The sequence below is a fragment of the Pongo abelii genome, chromosome 19 (genome assembly GCF_028885655.2).
Source record: "Pongo abelii isolate AG06213 chromosome 19, NHGRI_mPonAbe1-v2.0_pri, whole genome shotgun sequence".
Classification (NCBI taxonomy): domain Eukaryota; kingdom Metazoa; phylum Chordata; class Mammalia; order Primates; family Hominidae; genus Pongo; species Pongo abelii.
In genome coordinates this window covers 96,072,501-96,093,059 of record NC_072004.2, presented here as the reverse complement: position 1 = coordinate 96,093,059, position 20,559 = coordinate 96,072,501, and the positions used below count along the sequence as shown (strand labels likewise).

General features: G+C 45.8%; 2 protein-coding genes across 5 annotated transcripts in view; one reads left to right on the top strand and one right to left on the bottom strand.

Annotated features, from left to right (window-relative positions):
- Positions 1-20,559, bottom strand: part of RPTOR (regulatory associated protein of MTOR complex 1) — a 415,958-nt gene that overhangs the window by 338,950 nt on the left and 56,449 nt on the right. The window lies entirely within an intron of this gene.
- LOC112129644 (large ribosomal subunit protein eL31-like) lies at positions 18,971-19,399 on the top strand. Its single transcript, XM_054535896.2, has one exon. The coding sequence runs from the start codon at positions 18,989-18,991 to the stop codon at positions 19,364-19,366; it is 378 nt and encodes a 125-aa protein (XP_054391871.2). The 5' UTR covers positions 18,971-18,988; the 3' UTR covers positions 19,367-19,399.

The following is a 20,559-nucleotide window of genomic DNA, read 5'->3' as shown; positions in this document are numbered from 1 at the left end:
CCCTAATCTGCAAAGAGAATAGGCCTTAAACTGATGTTAGGCTCCTCTAGCAAAAGCCTGTGGAAGAAACAGCATTAACGGCCGAATCTGAGACACCCACCCACTGCCCCCATGGCCAAATGCCACCGCCGCTGCCCTGGGGCTTGTCTGGCAGTGCTTTCTCCCCGTTTATCCACATGCTCCGTGCGCCCCAGGAAAAGGTGGGCAGAGCTGTTTTTCTGGGCTGATGTATGCTCAGTAACTTCCCACACAACCCTGCTCTTTCTTGCCCCCGGGAACTTCACAGCCAGGTTTGGGACTCAGTCCCAGCACTTCTGATCAATGGTGACTCCCTGTGCTAGTGCTTATTCCCTGAGCCGTGCAGTTCAGACACACAGTCTACTTCATCCTTCACCACAGGGCCATGAACTAGGTGGTGGCGCTCCCCTCCCAGCGAGGCATCCAGGGAGTAAGGGGCGGCTGCAAGTCCAGGGAGCGAGCAAGTGGGGCAGCCAGGACTAGGGCAAGCTTGCTGGGTGAAGAGGCTCTGCGGCTGCTGGGTCTGCTTCCTCCTCTGCGTCTTGGGACTGGGGAGGCGGCAGAGGCTGACACAGGGCGGTGATACGGCATTCCCAACACCTCTGACTTATTCCTATTTCTGCTACCTCGGCTGTCATTCTAGACAAGTCATATTCCCTCCACCTCTACAAATGCAGCTAATTAAATTTTTAAAATTTAACATTCTCAGTCAAATGAGTAGTTCTAGTTAATTATAAAAAGCATCTCTGAAGATCTCTGAGTCCCTTACACAAAAGTATTAATAGAAGCCCAAGAATCATCCTTTAGTCCCATGGGATGGCTAAGGGGCCTCACCTCACTGTGCCTGTCAGTAAGTGTGGTCTTCCTGACTCACCAAATGCTACCTAGAGAGACCATTTCTGACTTCTTTACAGGCCAGCAATAGGAAGGCATGACCCTCAGCTGGAATGTGTGAAATTAACTACGCTATACAAAGACAAGAACGAAGAGAAGAAATAAATTAATTTCATTCATCCTTGTTTATACAATACACACCTAACCCGACATCCTGCATTATACTTTTAAAGAAAACAAGAAAAACACCTCGAGAATACACTGACACATGAACTAGAACAATGTGTTTGCTCTAATATCTAGCTACCAATTTAACTCCAAAACTGGGCAAAAGACAGTACTACCACATATCCTTAAGCCAAAAAAATACGTCTTGCTCCTCCACAAATTTTAACACTGTGAGCCTAATTTCAAATTCGGTGAGTTTTTTGTTTTGTTTTTTGAGACAGACTCTCGCTCTGTTGACCACGATCAAGTGCAGTGGCACGATCTCAGCTCATTGCAACCTCCGCGCCTCTTGGGTTCTAGTGATTCTCCTGCCTCAGCCTCCCAAGTAGCTGGGATTACAGGCGCCTGCCAGCATGCCCAGCTAACTTTTTGTATTTTTGGTAGAGATGTTTTGCCATGTTGGCCAGGCTGGTCTCTAACTCCTGACCTCAGGTGATCTGCCAGCATCCGCCTCCCAAAGTGCTGGGATTACAGGTGTGAGCCACCACACCTGGCCTCAAAATTTACTAAGTTTTTCAATTCTTAGCTATACCTAAAATGTCTTTTTGGCATTGTATTTTCATTTCTATGGCAACCTCGTTCCAAAAACTCTTGATTAATGTTTTTTAATAACAGTTACAGAGTGTTTAAAATGTAAGGGCTATCAAATTTAATGTGCCAAAAACTGCATAATACCACATAAGTTTTTGACTGTAAGACATTTTCCTTCAATGCAATGTAATTTAAGATGACATCGTTATATCCCCATAGGTTAATTTTGCATTTGAAAAGAATATCATTTTGAGAAACTATAAAACTTTAAATGCTCACTAACAATGCGTGGCCTTGGACATGACGGTTAATTCCAATCCTTCCTGAACAATTTCCTCATCCTTAAAGTGAGGGGATGGAGACAGATGACCTCTTAGGTGCTAAGGATTATTCAGATTCTGAAGTTCTGACTCATGACTGGTCTTCCCAGCCATCCTGGAGGCACCCCCTAAAGGCTGGAGCACACGCCTAAGGATCCTGTGCCCCAGCTCAAAGATCTCCATGGCACTTTGGATTCCAGGTGGGAGAGGCTGGGGGCCATCAAGCAGTGGGGTCCTGATGTTATTATAACAGCCTGGGCAGTGTTCTTGATGCTCCTTTGGTGCCAGCTTGGTTTTGAAATTCCACAGTGTTCAGCTTGGTGAAAGGATAATGTGACCCCTCTGCCCTGTCTCACATAACACACCCAGGAGGGTCAACACACCCAGGAGGGTTAACACACCCAGCAGGGTTAACACACACAGGAGGGTTAACACACCCAGGAGGGTTTGGAGTGGCATTCGACACTCACCACGTTAACATTTCCACTCTCCATGGAATCAATCAAGAGTGTCCAGTCTCACCCCAGCTCAGGCCAAGCGTTGCCACCAAATGAGCTGAGGAAATAACCCAGCGTTCAGAGCTTCTGGGTTTCAGAATTGCACACAGAGCCTGCAGACCAGATCACCTCCACTCGAAGGCCTGTAAGCTCAGAGCATGTCACCTCACAGGTGAAAAACCTATTAACGCCTGTCACCTCCCAAAGAATTCAAACCAAATCACAAGGGATTTCCTTACTGGAGTCTTCCTTCATAACTGATTGGATAAAATCATATATATTTAAAAAGATACAGATGATCAGGTGGCACAAACAAGCTTGAGTATAAATTCACAGGCTGACACACAGTCACACCTAAGTCACCGCACAGAATGAAGAAATTAAACATGTTCAGCAGCCCAATCACTGCCTTCTGTCCCCCGCACTGAGAGTGTGACTCACACTTATCCTCCCAACAACAACTGAGAGTTGTGGAAAATAAACACAAAGCAAGACAAGACTGGGGCTGGCCACACAGGTCACAATACTCACTATCCCCTGGTTTGTCTGAAGGCAGAGCCACCCAATTCCTGGGAGCGCTCATTAGGATTCACAGCATCAAGCAGAAACTCGGAGCAAAGCCGAAGCTACACAAATGCATAATTTATAAAGAAAGTCAGAAACTAGAACATATAGCAAAGAGAGTAGATATACCTCGCAGGGAAGGGGAGGTGGGTAACCAAGTTGTCCAAGAGAAGGAAAAGCCAGTTTGCCCCCTCACTTCCATCCCAAGCACTGCTACAAAGTGAGCACCGAGCCCGCAGGAAGCACATCCAACTGAATTTCTGCAACCAAAACCTGCAGTCCAAAACAAGATCATCATCACCAGCAGCAACTGTGTTAGCTTGGGAGACTCCCTATTTTTATATTCCTTTGTTCATTTCAATTGGAATTGGGAATGAGGGGAGAGGTGCTTGAATCTATGAGCTCAGCTTGTTACCTTGAGCCAGAGGCCTCATTTAGATTTAAGTACTACTCTTTTTTTAGGCCAAATTCTGTCTATGTATCACTGCTTTTAAAATCTGCCTCCACCCCTGTAGAACATCCTGATCAGATGGGAACAAGAAGAGGAAAATTTCGGCCTCAGGGATGAGGAGGCCTCACCCACAGCGACCTTCCAACACATGAGTGCTGCAGCCCCCACTTGGCTCACCCCTTCCTGCACCACACAGACTGCACAAGGGACTCGGTATGAGTTTAGTTCCAACATCACAGACCCTTGAGAAATTTAGATTTCTGAAAGTCAAAATAAGAACTGCATACAAAATAAGTTTCATAAAAGGAATCGTTATAGCTCACTTTAAAGGTGCTAGTTTTATTCTAGGGGGAAAAAAGTTTATTATAGAAACTGCAACTGTTTTGGCCAGGCATGGTGGCTCACGCCTGTAATCCCAGCACTTTGGGAGGCCAAGCTGGGCGGATCACCTGAGGTCAGGAGTTTGAGACCACTCTGGCCAACGTGGTGAAACCCTGTCTCTACTAAATATAAAAATAAATAAATAAATAAATAAGCTGGCTGTGGTGGCTTGCACCTGTGGTCCCAGCTACTCGGGAGGCTGAGGTGGGGGAACTGCTTGAACCTGGGAGGCGGAGGTTACAGTGAGCTGAGATCACACCACTGCACTCCACCCTGGGCGACAGAGCAAGACCCTATCTTTAAAAAAAAAAAAAAAAAGGCTGTAACTATTTTAAGCAAACTAAAGAAACTCCCTTCTTGAAGAATTCTATACTGAATCCTTTTGTGGTTCCTCCAAAAACAAATGGTCAGCCCTGGTGCGGGTTTGCGAAGCCATGCGACTATGCCTGGGGGTCTCTAAATGAACCGCTTCTACCTTGAGGCCTAGTGTGCACAGCCAGTCAGCCCACCGCCCACCAAGGACTGCGTGAGGAGCTAGGAACCATTTCTTTGCCTCTACCTGAAACGCCTTATGGGGTGAAATTAACAAAAAAAAAGAAAAAATTCTTCAGTCTCCTTACCTAAAAAGTGAAAATAAAAATACTTTGTCACAGAGCAAAAATATGAGGATATATACACTTACAAATTAATCCCAAGTCATTCAACAGCACAAAATCTAAATATGATAAAATGTATCCTATGGAAGCCTAAAATTCCACGTTGAAGGGCATAATTAAATGGAGTATATTAAACAGTATTACATGATACAATAGTATATGTCCTTTAAAAAACATACTTTCAGGTTGCAACTGTTGGTGAACTCTGTTGGTAAATGGGTGAACTCTGGGGTATGTGAATTGTATCTCAGTAGAGCTGTTTAAAAAATATGTTCTCAAAGAATATTAAACGGCACAGGACATGCTCAAACATAACTGAAAAGAGGAGGGTACAAAACTGTACCCACAACTGTGATTCCAAATATAAGGTCGCACCGAATGAAAACACAAGATGTCATGAGTGATTCTGACCTCTGCAGAGGAAGGTAGATGATTCTTCTTTTCTTCTTTGTACCTGGCACTTCTGTGTATGCACTTTCCATCTACCATAAACATGTCATTTCTATAAGCATGGGGGGGCAGAAGTGGGGATAAAAATGACTTTACCACAATAGTCAAAAATTTTTTTCATGGTTGTGCATGTATGTCTATACAACTGTTTTTATACCCTGAAGATATAGAAAATAACCTGCACGGTCAGCTGAAGCTTGGGCAAGTATCCAAGGTAACGAACGAGCTGGACCAGTGTAAGGAATGTGGTGCTGGCGGTATTGGGCACACTTAGAGATCAAGTCATGTTTCACTTACTCCTAGAACTCTGGTCCTTAAAAACCAACAAATAATTGGTCTTCGTAAAATAAGTATAGCAAAGGGCTCTAATATTTTTTTTCTCTACTCCTTCCCAGTTCAAGATACAAAGTGAAGCCTATTGCTTCAATAGAGCTCAAACGATCCTCCCATCTCAACCTCCCGAGTAGATGAGACTACAGGCATGCGCCACCATGCCTAGCTAATTTTCTAAAATTTATTTCATGGAACAAGATTTTCAAATTTCAGGCCGGGTGTGGTGGCTCATGCCTATAATCCCTGCACTTCGGGAGGCCGAAGCAGGCAGATCACAAGGTCAGGAGTTCAAGACCAGCCTGGCCAATATGGTGAAACTCCATCTCTACTAAAAATACAAAAATTAGCCAGGCGTGGTGGTGTGCACCCATAATCCCAGCTACTCAGGAGATTGAGGCAGAAGAATCGCTTGAACCTGGGAGGCAGAGGTTGCAGTGGGCTGAGATAGTGCCACTGCACTCCAGCCTGGGCAACAGAGCGAGACTCCGTCTCAAAAAAAAAAAAAAAAAAAAAGATTTTCAATTTTCAATAAATGGATTGATTTCAAAGCTGTTTAGAGATTTATTTGATAACACACTGGGCCACAGCTTTACTATTCCTGATGCAAATTAAAATTAGCCACATTATCATGGGACTGAATCATTCATTCAGGGCTAATTTTCCTTCCACTCTTCATTATCCAGCAATATGTTATGCTGGATAATATGTACCAGCCATGGTACAGGCTTCAACAAATCAACCCCAAGGCAAGTAAAAATACGCAGGGCTCCCAAGCAGGCTGAAGACATAAGCCCATGGCATTTCTCAACAGAAAACTCTCAGAATGCTCAGAGCTTTGTTCTGCTTCTGTACCAGCCTTCTGCTTGGGCCAACGCATCTCATGAAGCCGTTCCAAAGGCCTCATAGCTCCAAATAGACGCGGGAGGTGGATTCCAATAACAGAGGCCTGGAAGAAAGGCCTCCGGGCCCCACTGCAGCTGCCACGGCATAAACCTGGCTAAATGGATATTTTCAGGAAGATGACGTCTAACATTAATGACAAGGGCTAACATTTACTTGGGAAGAAAAGAATGGAGGAAGGGAAATTAGCCAGGAAGCTGTCATGGTGGAATAAGAAGGCCTGAGCTAGGTGTGGCAAGAGTGGAATGGGACAAGGAAGAAAGAAACCTCAATTTCAAAGAGAATAGGTAACAGCATGTGCTGCTAAGTGGGTATCAGAGATGAAAGGCATGGGTAAATCAAAGGTCTTGCACAGCTGAAAACCTAGTAATAAGCCGTTCATTAAGATGCCCCATGGGGAACCACGGCAGACATCTGCCATCTGTAGTTCCCCGTAATCTTCTTAACACCTTCCGTATATCTTGACAATTTCTTATGCTACGGGTCCTAGCTTACTAAGGTGGGAAAAAAAAGAACTGTGTCCTGACTCCCGCAGCTAAGGGGCCAGCATGTGACCTGGGTTCCTATGATCAGATGCACCTACAAGATCCAATTCTAGACCCTGAGACTCGAGACCCCCGTTCCACAGGGAGGTGAGCACCCTGTGAGCTGTGTGGCAGAGGCACCCGGCTCTTCAGGAGGCGGTGGCAGGTCTTCTAGGACTCCTCCACTGTCTCAGTTGCTCAGCAGCTACAGAAGCCCCCTTGAGGCCTACCATAACTTCAGGGACTGGCTCTCGGGTCTTCTGGAGATCCTTGGCAAATCCCCTTTCCGTTTAACCTGGCGGGAACAGACTCAGATGTTTTCTCTGAATGGCTTTTTCTGCCATCTACGTAAGAATGACGGCTTAGCAAACCTCACCTTAGTAAAATAATGTCAGAACTCTCCCCATGACCCAACTATTCAAAGGAATCCTAAATGAGGAATTACCGCAGGACAAAGCCAAAGGTGGAAGCAATTATCAACGTGAAATAACAAATAGCAACACTGCAGTTTCCTCCAAGTCCTGGTGACGAAGGCGATGGCACACGCAAGTATCCTTGGGGATTATTGACGACTAAAGCAGCTGTCGGCAAAGCGAGCGCTACAGTCAAGTCCATGGTCCAGAATTTTACAAAACGCAGAGTGGCACACGCATCTTCCCCGGGTGCTTCAAAGCCTCTCTCGGCTGCAGATTCTAAGATCTGAGCAGTGAGACAGTTTCTACAGCCTGCTATTCACTACACATTTTTCTTCTTGACATTCTTGCAATTCTAACTGCCCGAAATATTTTTTTCTTTAACATTCTCTATCTGGTCTGATCTCATAAAGTTGAGAAAAACACGGAACACAAAACAAAGACGGCCACATTTACCACCACAGAGCTCCATCAGAACAAGAAAACCTCACCTATAAACACAGGCCTGCAAAGGCAACGCAGAAGCCAGCAGAGAAATCAGGTATTTCTGAAGGAGCCACCTAAATCAGAAATCTTTTCTTGATATAGTAATTGTTAACAAAAATTCAAGCAGAGCCTTTCAATATTTGGATTTTTTTTCTTTAGAAAATAAATTTCAAAAATGGCATTCTTCAGGAAATATTTCAATCATGAGACAAGGTGAGGCCTCTGAAACACTGAGGACAGGCCCCCTTCTCGGGGAGGCCACTTTGCTGTCCCCACAGGCTGGCCTGAGCACACCTCTGGGACCCCCCAGCCGCAGCACGTGGCTTGGTGAGTATGTATTGGAGGTGGGCTCCCCTGGCTCTGGGTGGGTCTTCCAGGCCCGGCTTGTCTTTGAGCCCCCAGCACCTTGGGTCCTTGCTGACGTGAAGACAGTGTCCAGCCATTTCCTTGTCAGGAGGGAGAGGACAATGAAAGGCCCCAGTGGAGTGCAGCAGTGTCTCCGGGGAGGCCCTCCACCAACACCAGGAGGAAAGCCAACCTTCTTCCCGAGATCTGCGGCAGGAATCCACTCAGCATGGCCACACCTGGGTGCAGAGATGATGCTGCGATGGACGCTTCATCGTGCTCCACAGCCACTTATCCAGAATATGCGGCCCAGCCCGAGTCTCAACACCGCTTCATTCAACCATAGAGAGCACCTGTGTCCACACAACACACGGCCCAGCCCGAGTCCAACATCGCTTCAGTCAACCATAGAGAGCACCTGTGTCCTGTTAGTTCTTCTTGAAAGTGTCCATATATGAATGTTATTACATATTAAATATAAGCACAAGAAAAGAAGTATGAAGAGACAGAGATTCTGAATGTTCACTTTGAATGTCTTCATTAAATGCCTGTGGCATCAGAGTCAGGCTGGGTCCTGGGGCTGCGGTGCCCTGATGAACAAGATGTGCCCTGTCCCTTCCAGGGACAAGAGACACACGTAAGTTTCCTTCCAGAAATGCCCAGAGTGCTATGGATCTCCCAGGAAAGACTTAGAACTAACACTGTCTGACAGCACTGGGGAAAGCTTTTCAAGGCAAAGTGTCACTCGAGTCTGGAGAGAGAATGCACAGGCAAACAAGAAGTGACGGGCCACGAAGGCTGCCAGGAACAGAGGCAGGAAAGTGGCCAGGTTCTCCAAGCAGAGCCAGCAGGACTCCCAGGTGGACGATCACTGAGGGCCACACACCACACGGGGGCAGAGGGGCCTTCATCTTACAGGAGATGCATCCAAGTGGGGGGCCCCTGGCTCTGTGGACAGAGGCTGATGCTGACAGAATATGGACTTTGAGATGCTTTTGGTTCTTTTTATAACTACACATACGCGCTCATATATATTACTTTCCCCTTAAAATTTCCATCCACATTATGGCCTTACATCTTTGACAAAAGTTTTGTGTTTGTTTTTGAGAAAGTCTCGCTCTGCCTCCCAGGCTGGAGTGCAGTGGCGTGATCACGGCTGACTTCAGCCTCAACCTCCTGCGCTCAGGCGATGCCCCCACCTCAGCCTCCCAAGTAGCTAGGACCACAAGTGGGTGCCACCACACCAAGCTAGTTTTTTTGTATTTTTTTGTAGAGACAAAATCTCGCTATGTTGCCCGGGTTGTGACAAATGATTTCCAAATCAGTTTCAATTAAAAGTTCAAAGAAGAGTATTTATACCTTTCTTTGTACATAAGACACAGGCTTCAGAAAACAAATGAGCCACAAAGCGAAGGCTGAAAATCAGAATGGCTTCAGATAATTCGACACTGGAAGCTAAGCAAGCCAGATTTACAACACAGAATTTAATAACTAGACAATCAGTTATGTGTGAAGACAGAGTAAATGTTAAGATTCATATTTTAGGCCCAACGGTGGCTCACACCTGCAATCCTAGCACTTTGGGAGGCCTAGGTGGGAGGATCTGTTGAGCCCAAAAGTTCAAGACCAGCCTGGGCAACACAGCAAGACCCTGTCTCTACAAAAAAATTTTTTAATTAGCCAGGCATAGTGGTGCACACCTGCAGTCCCAGCTACTTGGGAGGGTGAGGTGTGAAGATCACTCGAGGCCAAGAGTTAGAGGTTACAGTAAGCTATGATGATACCACTGTACTCTAGCCTGGGTGAAAGAGTGAGAACCCTTCCCTTAAAAAAGATGCCTATTTTTAAAACTATCCTATTTTAGAGTGAGAGCAAATCTTCGAAGTTAAAAACTGATCACTTCCTGGTGTAATGCAATGTGAAGTCATCAACAACACTTATGAAGCGTTCGTGCCAAAAAGACTTAATGTGGATACAATCAAACCTCTAGATTGAAATTCCAGTTTGCAGGAAATGCAGGGAATGAAAGAACAAGTGAAATGACGCCACGAGGAAACACTCAGCAAAACCTAAGCGGGACATTCTCCAACACAAGCAGCAGGACCCTTCTGCAAGAAGTCTGTGTCATTTACAGGGGGAAAAAAAGTTCCACATTTAGAAAAGACTAAAGAAACAAACGTAACGAGTAGATTGTTTTTTTTTTTAAAAAAAAAAAAAAAACAGCTATAAAAGATGTTATTGAAACAGCTGAAGAAATTTCAATATAGACAAAATATTTAGATAATATTGTGGAAGTATGGTCAATTTTATAAGGAGTGATATTGGTATTATGGTTAGACGGGTGAATGATATTTTAATTCTTATGAGATGTGTGCAGGAGTATTCAGGAAGAAAATCACTAGCCAGGCACGGTGGCTCACGCCTGTAACCCCAACACTTTGGGAGGCCGAGAAGGGCAAATCACTTTAGGTCAGGAGTTCAAGACCAGCCTGGCCAACACGGTGAAACCCCCTCTCTACTAGAAGTACAAATAAAAAATTAGTTGGGTGTGGTGGTGCATGCCTATAATCCCAGCTACTCAGGAGGCTGAGGCAGGAGAATCACTTGAACCCAGGAAGCAGAGGTTTCGGTGAGCAAAGATCGCATCACTGCACTCCAGCCTGGGCGACAAAGTGAGACTCCATCTCAAATAATAATAATAATAATAATAAAGTGTGCTACTTACTTTCAAATGATTCAAAAACAAAAGTGTGAAAGAAAGAGCAAATACGACAAAATGCAAACAAGCCTTGTGTCAAAGTGGTGAGTGTGAGGTGTTCATGGTACCATTCTTTCAGGTCTTCCAATTGCATGAAAAGTTTTCAAAATAAAGATTTGGAGGCAATCTGCATTGGAAAAACAAAACTGACCACAAGACTCCTAGGAAAAATGCAATCTATTGCTTGAAATTAGTTTCCAGGTATTAAAAAGCATTTTACTTTCCAAGAAAGGACACGATCAAAAACCCATTATATTCAACAGACTGCACATATATCTGCACTCGAAAATTCAGCAGGAAAAGCAGACGTGCAACAATATTCAAGTGTCTGACACATTATCTTCCCTTCACGCTAAATTGGTGTCTAAGATGATGATACCTTCAGTACGACAGAAGTCAAAGAACTTTCTGGGTTTTCTTTCCTTCAAGAGAAGCACTCTAACAAGTCAGGGAGGATATCACTTCCTTGGGCTTCTCCTGGTGGGTGGCACGGGGTGCTCCTCAGGGTCTACTGTCGTGGAGATCATCCCTAGGTTCGGCTGAAGGATCACATCAGGAAGTTTCCCTTCCCATTCACTCCCGCTCAGTGAGAGCCGCCCAGCAAGAAGCACCCAGGGGTACAGCCACGAGGCCATCAGCCTTCTGCCCTTTCCTCAAGCACAGGGTCCCTATTGGGCACCTCCACACCAGTTCATAAACGCCCCCTGCACCATTACCTGCCCACACCATGGAGACAACAGGCAGCATCTCAGCCCCGTCATCTCAACTGCCTGAACCTTCTTACTAACAAGACACACTTGCTCACTGTAATGAGCGACAGTAATTGACAACCATGGGAATGCTACATATTCCATGAACACAATTCAGACGTGTTTTCTGTCTATATCATCATAATGTTGTATAATCAAGCTTTTGCTGCATGTACCAGGAACAGGAAATGAAAGGTTTCACATTTTGCTGAGTGTATAATGAATGTGCTAAAGCTGAACAAATGCAAGGAGGGAAGGAGAAGGAGAAGGAGGAAGAGAAAGAGGAGGAGGAGAAGAGCTGGAGATAAAGGAGGACGCGGAGATAGCGGAGGATGAGGAAAGGACAGTAAACCAATAAATGAAAAGAAAAGCGACTCTATGACCATTAGTTGAAGTAAAAAATGAGAAAACCTTATTCTCTCCCTGATGTCCAAGGCCCCATGACCCTCAGGACATGCCCTTGACGTGAGAACCGACTTGCTGGAAGGCCTCATTCCAGGACCCAGCAGGCACAGCAGGGGAATGTGCTATCTACACCCTGGGCTACACTTCTCAATTGGCTAAATATCAGTTGTAAGCTACCATTTTCCATTTACCCTTTAAAGTCTATTACCACATGCATGTAGCCTACAATGGCTCTCTTAACACACACACACACACACACACACACAAAATACCTTAATCTTTTTTTTTTTTTTTTTGAGACAGAATCTCGCTCTGTCACCCAGGCTGGAGTGCAGCAGTGCGATCTCAGCTCACTGCAACCTCCACCTCCTGGGTTCAAGCGATTCTCATGCCTCAGCCTCCAGAGTAGCCGGAATTACAGGCGTGCGCCATCACGCCCGGCTAATTTTTCTATTTTCAGTAGAGACGGGGTTTCACCATGTTGGCCAGGCTGGTCTCGAACTGTGACTTCAAATAATCTGCCCAACTCAGCCTCCAAAAATGCTGGGATTACAGGTGTGAGCCACCCTGCCCAGCCAAATCAAATGATTTATACACATCTCAAGACGTATCAACATTGTTTTCTGGCTTAAACTACTAATCTGGAAGCTTCCAACCACTAGCAGTCGTGAAGCCACTTAACTCAGTGTGAAACCCACCGTCTGCCAGAAGGAGGAATATTAACAGCTAGAATGTTTACTACAATTCCTGGACAGAGCGTGTCATTTCCAAATGCCTCTTCTGACCTGCGCTGCTCACAGTGCAGAATTCTGTGGGCCTGAGAGCAGAGCACCCAGCACAAACCTAAGGAAAGGTCTGCACGCCGCATGTGCTCCCCGCCCCCTGCAGCCCGAGGCAGGCTAGTGATGCCCTCTCCACACGGGCTGCGATGTGCTCTCCATGCTTCCCTGGGTCTGTTAGGGCACCTGCAGCGTGGCCACTTCCTCCTCCCAACTCTCTCCTCTTAGTGCCTCCTGCCCACTCTGACCTCTCCTTGTCACTGTGACACCTCCTAGGTCAGTAAAGGGCATTGCTCATCCCTGACTCTCACACTGGGTGCAGCAAATTTTGCGACTAATAGGCGTCTCACCACCCTCAGCTTCGTGCTCAGTTATCTGCAGACTGTAGCGGTTCCATCTGAACCACACGCAGAAGCACCTGTTCCCTCATCTGTACGAGGGCACTCAATAAACACCAAAGGACTCTAAAGACCAACACAGTCAGCTTCTGCGGGTGGGTCTCGGCGCACCATCACCAAGAAGGGAGGAAAGTGCCCCGAGCATGCTGGACTCAGCAGGCAGCAGTGGCCCTGAGAGGACAGCTACACACCCGGCCTTTGTCTAGGCACACAGACCTAGGGTGGGCCACGTCCCCACACACTTCCATCTGTCGCCTCAGTCACGTCCGTTAACCTCTCTGAATCTCAGTTTCTTCTCTTCCTGATACCCCCACTGCCACCTACTTCAGAGGGTTGTTTGAGGGCCAAAGAAGACATAATCTGGATTATCGGTGACAAGCCTCTAATGAGATTAGAGTATACATTGTTAGAAAAAACAACGGCTGTAAAGACGGCAACTCCAATGACAGCCCACAAAGTTTTCCATGCACTCATAGGGAAGACCTCGAGAATATTGTTATATGAAAAAAGAAAACTGCAGAATAATGCATATAGAATATTACTTTTCTCCTAAGGAAAAGAGGGAAATTAGATTGTATATTCCTATTTGCTGCCATTTGAACAAAGTACTAGATGGACACACGAAAAGTCGCTGTCACTGTGCTGTGCCGTCGGGCAGGGGCAGGTGGCAGGAGTGGGGGAAACCTGCTCAGTAAACTGAAAAATAAGAGAGTCTATCACTCAGGGGCAGGTGGCAGGAGTGGGGGAAACCTGCTCAGTAAACTGAAAAATAAGAGAGTCTATCACTCTCAAAATCAAAAGAATTAAGTGACAGCAAGCAAAAATCTTAAATACAAATACACTCTATCATGAAACCCAACATTAGCAATACACCATCAGCGAAACTACATCATTTTGTCACATTAAATTAATTGTGTTCATTTACTGCCTTTGTAGTTGGATTGAATTTGTATGCCTGGGATTTACAGCTGCACAAAATTCCTCTAACCATAAGGAATTTATGCCTAGCCTTGGGTTTTATATGTTTAAGTAGCATTATAATAAAAATTATGTATGCATATTTTTACCTTCAATATGGGGTTTAATTAACTTTAAAAAATTGGGGAGCATGTGGGTGGTGGCGCAGGTGGTACAACGAGCAGGTACCTGATGAGGACTGTAGCTCCAAGCAGCAGGTCCAGCCCTCGTCCTGCAGCACTCAGTGCTAAAAACTGTGGCCAAATTTCTCTAAACAAACAATGTCAAAAGATCGGGGAGATATAAAAGCAAAATGAACTTAAAAATAATTACATATATATATATAAATGGCATATATACACATATATGCCATTAAAAACTTTAGGGGGATGAGGGACAAAACATCAGTTTTAAAGTAGGCACAGCTGAGTGTAAATCCTGATTCAACCACTTAGTGGCTAGATTAGAAAGCAGGACAGGTTACAGAAATACTAATCAACTAGTAAGCTAACATATATAGAAGAGCAATATAAAAGATACTCTGAAAACGATTGATATATGACATTAAAACCACTAAATGATCCATTTTTTGAACATTACCAAAACTGTGGTTTTAGATCCAAAACTACCTTCAGTTGTAAATAAAATCTGGTACTGCCAATAGCTACAGAGTAATAAAATGTTTAAATAGTTTTCAGGTTAAAGAAAGCTGGGCACGGTAGCTCACGCCTATAATCCCAGCACTTTAGGAGGCTGACACAGGAAGATCACTTGAGGCAAGGGGGGCGTTCAAGACCAGCCTGGGAAACAGAGTGAGACTCCTCTTCAAAACAAAAAGTTGAAGGATGCCCTAAGACCGTGGGGTCTGAGCCTCACATGCATGCACCTCACACTCAGCTGCTAAGAAGTAATGTGTGGGCGCCTTCATGTGCTGCATCTATAATACAACCTATTGTAGATTCATTTTTCTTGTTAGATAATGAATCCTTAACCTGAGTAGCTCCCTCTAGAAATCTAAAGTTGAATTTCAACCAGGGAATGGCCCGATTCATTGCCTGCTGATTGCTCAGAGGTATTACTTGTAGGTAGATATGCAGGGCAATTAAACTGATACTCACACCCCCAAAAAGAACTTTAATGGATGGATGGATGGATGGATGGATGGCCAGACGGAAGGGTAGGTAGGTGGTTGGACAGACAGGTAAACAGTAGTGAATAAATAAATGAACAGATAAGTAGACAGATCCATTCAGACAGAAGATTGAAATTTGCCCCTGGCAAATGATTTCCCACAGTGTCATCACTAAAACAAAAATCAGAAAAATACAAGAAACAATAGGACCACTCCCAAAGTCCTTAATCAACTGCTTCAATCAAGAAAAGGTAGGGTGGGAAAAAAACTGTCAATCACTTTAAAAATTGCTACACAACTGCATTCATTTTTAAAGATCAGGTAAAAAACTTTCAAAAGCTAACGGAAACCTCCTAAAAAGTTTACTGGTACCAGGAGTTCCAGACCAGCCTGGGCAACATAACACTAATCTTTAAAAGAAACAAAAAATAAAAAAATTAGCAGGGCACGATAGACCACACCTGGAGTCTCAGAAAGCCCTGTCTCCAAAAAAAAAAAAAAAAAAAAAAAAAAAAAAAAAAAAGGCCAGGCGCCGTGGCTCATGCCTGTAATCCCAGCACTTTGGGAGGCCGAGGTGGGAGGATCACGAGGTCAGCAGATCGAGACCACCCTGGCTAACACGGTGAAACCCCGTCTCTACTGAAAATACAAAAAATTAGCCCAACATGGTGGCGAGTGCCTGTAGTCCCAGCTACTCGGGAGGCTGAGGCAGGACAATGGCGTGAACCCAGGAGGCAGAGCTTGCAGTGAGCCCAGATCGCACCACTGCACTCCAGCCTGGGCGACAGAGCGAGACTCCGTCTCAAAAAACAAAAACAAAAACAAAAGTCTATTGGTAAGAGACACGCATAGAAAACACCACCACCACACTTGATGCACCTAGCACCTACCAACACCTCAAGCTTTACATAATGACTCACATTTCCAAAACCTAGATAATGAAGGACAATCAGATCCAGAGCTACACCAGTGCCCAAAGAGCAAATCCATCCTCCGTCTGACTCAGAGCTCCCTCTTACTGCACAGCTAGTCCGTGCCTGAGACATAACGGGCATTTGTCATGCGCAACTGAACACAGATGGGTCTGTGACTGCCTCCCATGTGTCAGGCACTGTGCTGGGTGCTTTGCATTTTCAAATAACCTGGCAAGGTGTATATCACCAGCTCTATTTTACACCTAGGAACTGTAGCTCTGGAAGAGAAACGCCCAGGTGGTCTAGGCCTCACTGGTACCCAGTTCTGTTTTGCAGCCGGTACGCCCCATTTGTGTTGGGTGATCACTAGATAAGAGACTTAAGACCATGCATTTCCTCTCGGCCATGGTCCAGAACTGAGACACTGTTTCCTCAATTCATCACGGACACAGTAACGGAAAAACCTTGCGCAGGCTCTCTAGCTCCCAGCCGTGCATTTTCACTCTCACGTATCACCTGCTCTGTCACCCACCACCTCCCCACCTTCTTTTTTCTTAATGTAAAAGAAATAAAACCTGAGAGGTTATACACCTGTCATCACAAAGCCCCTCTCCTAGTAAAAGCAGGAGAATGAGAGCACATTCACAGCTGTCAGTCACTGCTCTCCTCAACACTGAGTTCAATGAAACAGTCTTTCTTCCTTCTTCACCCAGCTGAAAACTTAATCTTGAGAATTAGCAAAACTGCCCATAAGCCCCCAGCCCCAGGGCATCTGAGTGCTGGTGAAACATGGGCCATCCCACAGGACATGGATCGTCTTAACCATCTTGGCCATACCTTACTCCAACCCATAAGAGAAAATCAGCCAGGTGTGGTGGCTCACACCTATAATCCCAGCACTATGGATCACCTGAGCCCAGGAGCTCAAGACCAGCTGGGCAACATAATAAGACCCACCCTCTCAAAAAAAAAAGGAAAATATGATTTGGCTCTGTGTTCTCATCTTGAATTGTAGCTCCCATAATTTCCATGTGTCATGGGAGGGGCCTGGTGGGAGGTAATTGAATCGCGCGCATGGATCTTTCCTGTGCTGTTCTCTTGATAGTAAGTCTCACAAGATCTGATGGTTTTATAAAGGGGAGTTCCCCTACACAAGCTCTCTTGCCTGCCGCCATGTGAGACGCGACTTTGCTCCTCATTCACCTTCCGCCATGATTGTGAGGCCTCCCCAGCCATGTGGAACTGTGAGTCCATTAAACTTCTTTCCTTTATAAATTACCCTGTCTCTGGTATGTCTTTATTAGTGGCGTGAGAACAGACTAATACAGGAGGATTTTACCTTCTGGACCAACAGGGACAGCATCGTCAGCAACCCTGCCCCTGGAACAATTTTCTCCTGCTTCTCCTGTTCCATCAAAAGACTAACTCATTATTTTGTCCAAAGATATTATCTACATTTATGAAGACTGAGAAAGTTACTTTAACCACTTTTGTAATGCAAATATATTTTATAGGTACTTAATATTTAATTGTAATTCAATGATGTTCTCACAGAAGTAACTCTGCCAGCATTCTGTATCTGCACAGCACATAAGCTCAGAAAAGTTCTGTTTCTATCCAAGTTAACATACAATTCTAATAAGTTTTTTCTTGCAACATACCTGCTACTTCCCCTCTGTGACTACAACTGTATTATACTTCAGCACTTGGTTGAAAATAGCTGATTGAAAGTGGTGACGTACATGTTAATATTCGCTTGTTTTCAGGTTTTTATTCCCCCATCTGTGTTTGAGAGACATTAATCAGAAAGGAAAGGATAAGCTGGTATCTGTGCAGAAGAAGGTCAAGAAAGCAGGCCCCAGCAGCCCTCCTTTCAAAGCCCTGCTTACAGGGGTGGCCCATGGCTGGGGCCTGGGGACTTGGATTTCTGGAGGGTTCCCACCACCCTAACTAGTAAGTGGGGTTCGCTGTGCCTCAACTGGTTTCCAACAATACGGTTTATGCTGAATGCCTGCTTTCCTGCCAGAAGGCGGGGATTTTGGCAGAGGTTGCCTGTCACCAGCCTCCAGTAAAAACCCTGGCGGCTAAGTCTCGGATGTGCTTCTTCGGCTGGCAACATTTCACTACCTGGTATTGGTCTACCTTGTTCTGGGGGAAATTAGCCCCTCCTGTGAGCCTCCATGGGGGCGGGGCTTTCAGAAGCTTGTGCCTGGTTCCCTTCAGACCTCACCCCATGCACCCTTTCGCCTAGCTGGTTTTGCTTCATTATCTTTCTACCGTAATAAATCATGCCCATGAGTATTAGATCCTTGAGTCCTGTGAGTGCTCCCAGTAAATCCTCGAAGCAGGAGGTGGTCTTGGGGACTCCACCCAGCACCACATTTGCACAACCAAACAATAATCAACTTTTCACCCCTCGTTCCCTTAACCCTTCAAAGGATGCACCAACCTCTACAAGCTGCTTGCAAAGCACGCAGGGTCAAACACGCGTGCTTTCCCAGTTCCCTGAATTCAATGCATGTTCGCACTTAGTACAAATTAGACCATCACCTAGATGTGAAGCTCTCAGAAAAATCACCTTTTATGCCACGACCTCCTCATTCTGAGCTCTCACTGCTTTCGCGGTTTCTTGATAGGTTTCTCTTGGTTTGACAACAAGATAAATTAGATTTAAAATTATTTCCAATTTTACTCAACAAAGTCCATAGGTTAGATTGTCTGGGTAAAAGTGAGATTAATCTTATTGATAGAGATGTTTTTCAGGACAAAAATAAACAGCATGATGAGGGAGACAGGCGCCAAAACCAGCCACCATGAATAGTTCGTACTTTCCACCACTCATCAGAAAAACATCCCTAAACCATGTGAACACAAAAAGTACAAAGAACCCATCTGGGATGATCATCCAATGGACAACCCAAGAAAACTCAACTGTCCTTTTCCTTTCCAGCTTGGACCCGGCAGAATGGCTCCCGCAGAAAAGGATGGCAAGAAGAAAAGCGGCCGTTCTGCCATCAACGAGGTGGTGACCCAAGAAGACATCATCAACATTCACAAGCGCATCCACGGAGTGGGCTTCATGAAGCGTGCCCCTCAGGCACTCAAAGAGATTTGGAAATTTGCCATGAAGGAGATGGCAACTCCAGATGTGTGCATTGATACCAGGCTCAACAAAGCTGTCTGGGCCAAAGGAATAAGGAATGTCCCCTACCGCATCCATGCGTGGTTATCCAGAAAATGTAATGAGGATGAAGATTCACCAAATAAGTTCTATACTTTGGTTACCTATGTACCTGTTACCATGTTCAAAAATCTACAGACAGTCAATGTGGATGAGAACTAATCGCTGATCGTCAAATACATCAAATAAAGTTATAAAATTCCCCCCCCCCAAAAAAAGAAAAGAAAACTGAACCATCTTCACCAACAGCAGCAAACCCATAAAATAATCTGCCAGGGAAGTTTAAAGAAGGCTGAGATGTGTGGGATGAGAAGTTTTGCCCATCTGCGGGGCCTGACCAGCCATCCCTGGCACAGAACCTGCGTGCTCCTGAGATGTGGGAGAGCAGCCCGCCTGTGCTGCGGCTGCACAGCCAAGTGCCCCAACTCTTAGTGATGTCCAGCAATCATTTTCTCCTTCCTGCAGGGTCAGGAATTCAGAAAGGGAAGGGAGGGGACACCTTGTCTCTGCTCCACAATGACCGGGTCCTCAGTGGGCAAGATGCAAAGGCTGGTGATGGCTCAGTGGCTGGCACCGGCACCGCCGGAAGCTTCTCCACTCACACATCTGGCGGCCAACGGTAGTGGTCGCTGTTCATGGGAAACCACCTCCTCCCATGGCCTCCTCTGGCAGCCTCTCCGATGGGGCTGGTCTTGGGTTCCGAGAGAACCAGGCGAACGGTATGTCGTCCTCAGCACACCAGCCAAGAGCGCCATTTCCCCTCCAGTCACAGCCCATACAGATCCAAGGGAGGGAACAGCAACTTCGTCTCTCAATGGGAGGCGTTTCATAGTCACACTGCAGAGAGGGCATGTGGGGCGGGAGATACTGCTGCGGTCATCTCTGGAAAATACAATCTGCCACTGTCCATCCTCTGGCCACCACACGTCACATCCTCCCACATGCAAAATGAACCTGACACCTCCCCAGGGCCCCCAAGGCCCGTCCAATTATTGCCATCAGCTTGAAGTCTGGGGTCTCGTCACCTAAACCCTGCCCAGCTGAGGAGCCTGTGTGCAGGAACATGCAGTTCCTCAAGTCCACCCCTCTTCCATCCCCATTCTTCCCAATCCAGTTCTAAAGAGCTGACCTAGACACACCCACGCCCCACACACAATGTCCCACCCAGGACAGCCGCTCGAGGCAGGCACACAGCGCCAGCACCTCCATCAGGGCTCTGTCCTGGTACCTGGGGCTTGTTCTCTAGGATCTCGGCTCCGCCTTCTCAGATGTACTTCATTTTCCATGAAAAGTACCCCACGTTTACAGCTGGGTGATCTTCACAGCCTGCTTCCTCCTCACAGAAGTCTGGGGGC

Coding starts and splice junctions, on each gene's coding strand:
- LOC112129644 (XM_054535896.2), top strand. CDS start 18,989: ATGGCTCCCGCAGAAAAGGATGGCAAGAAGAAAAGCGGCCGTTCTGCC.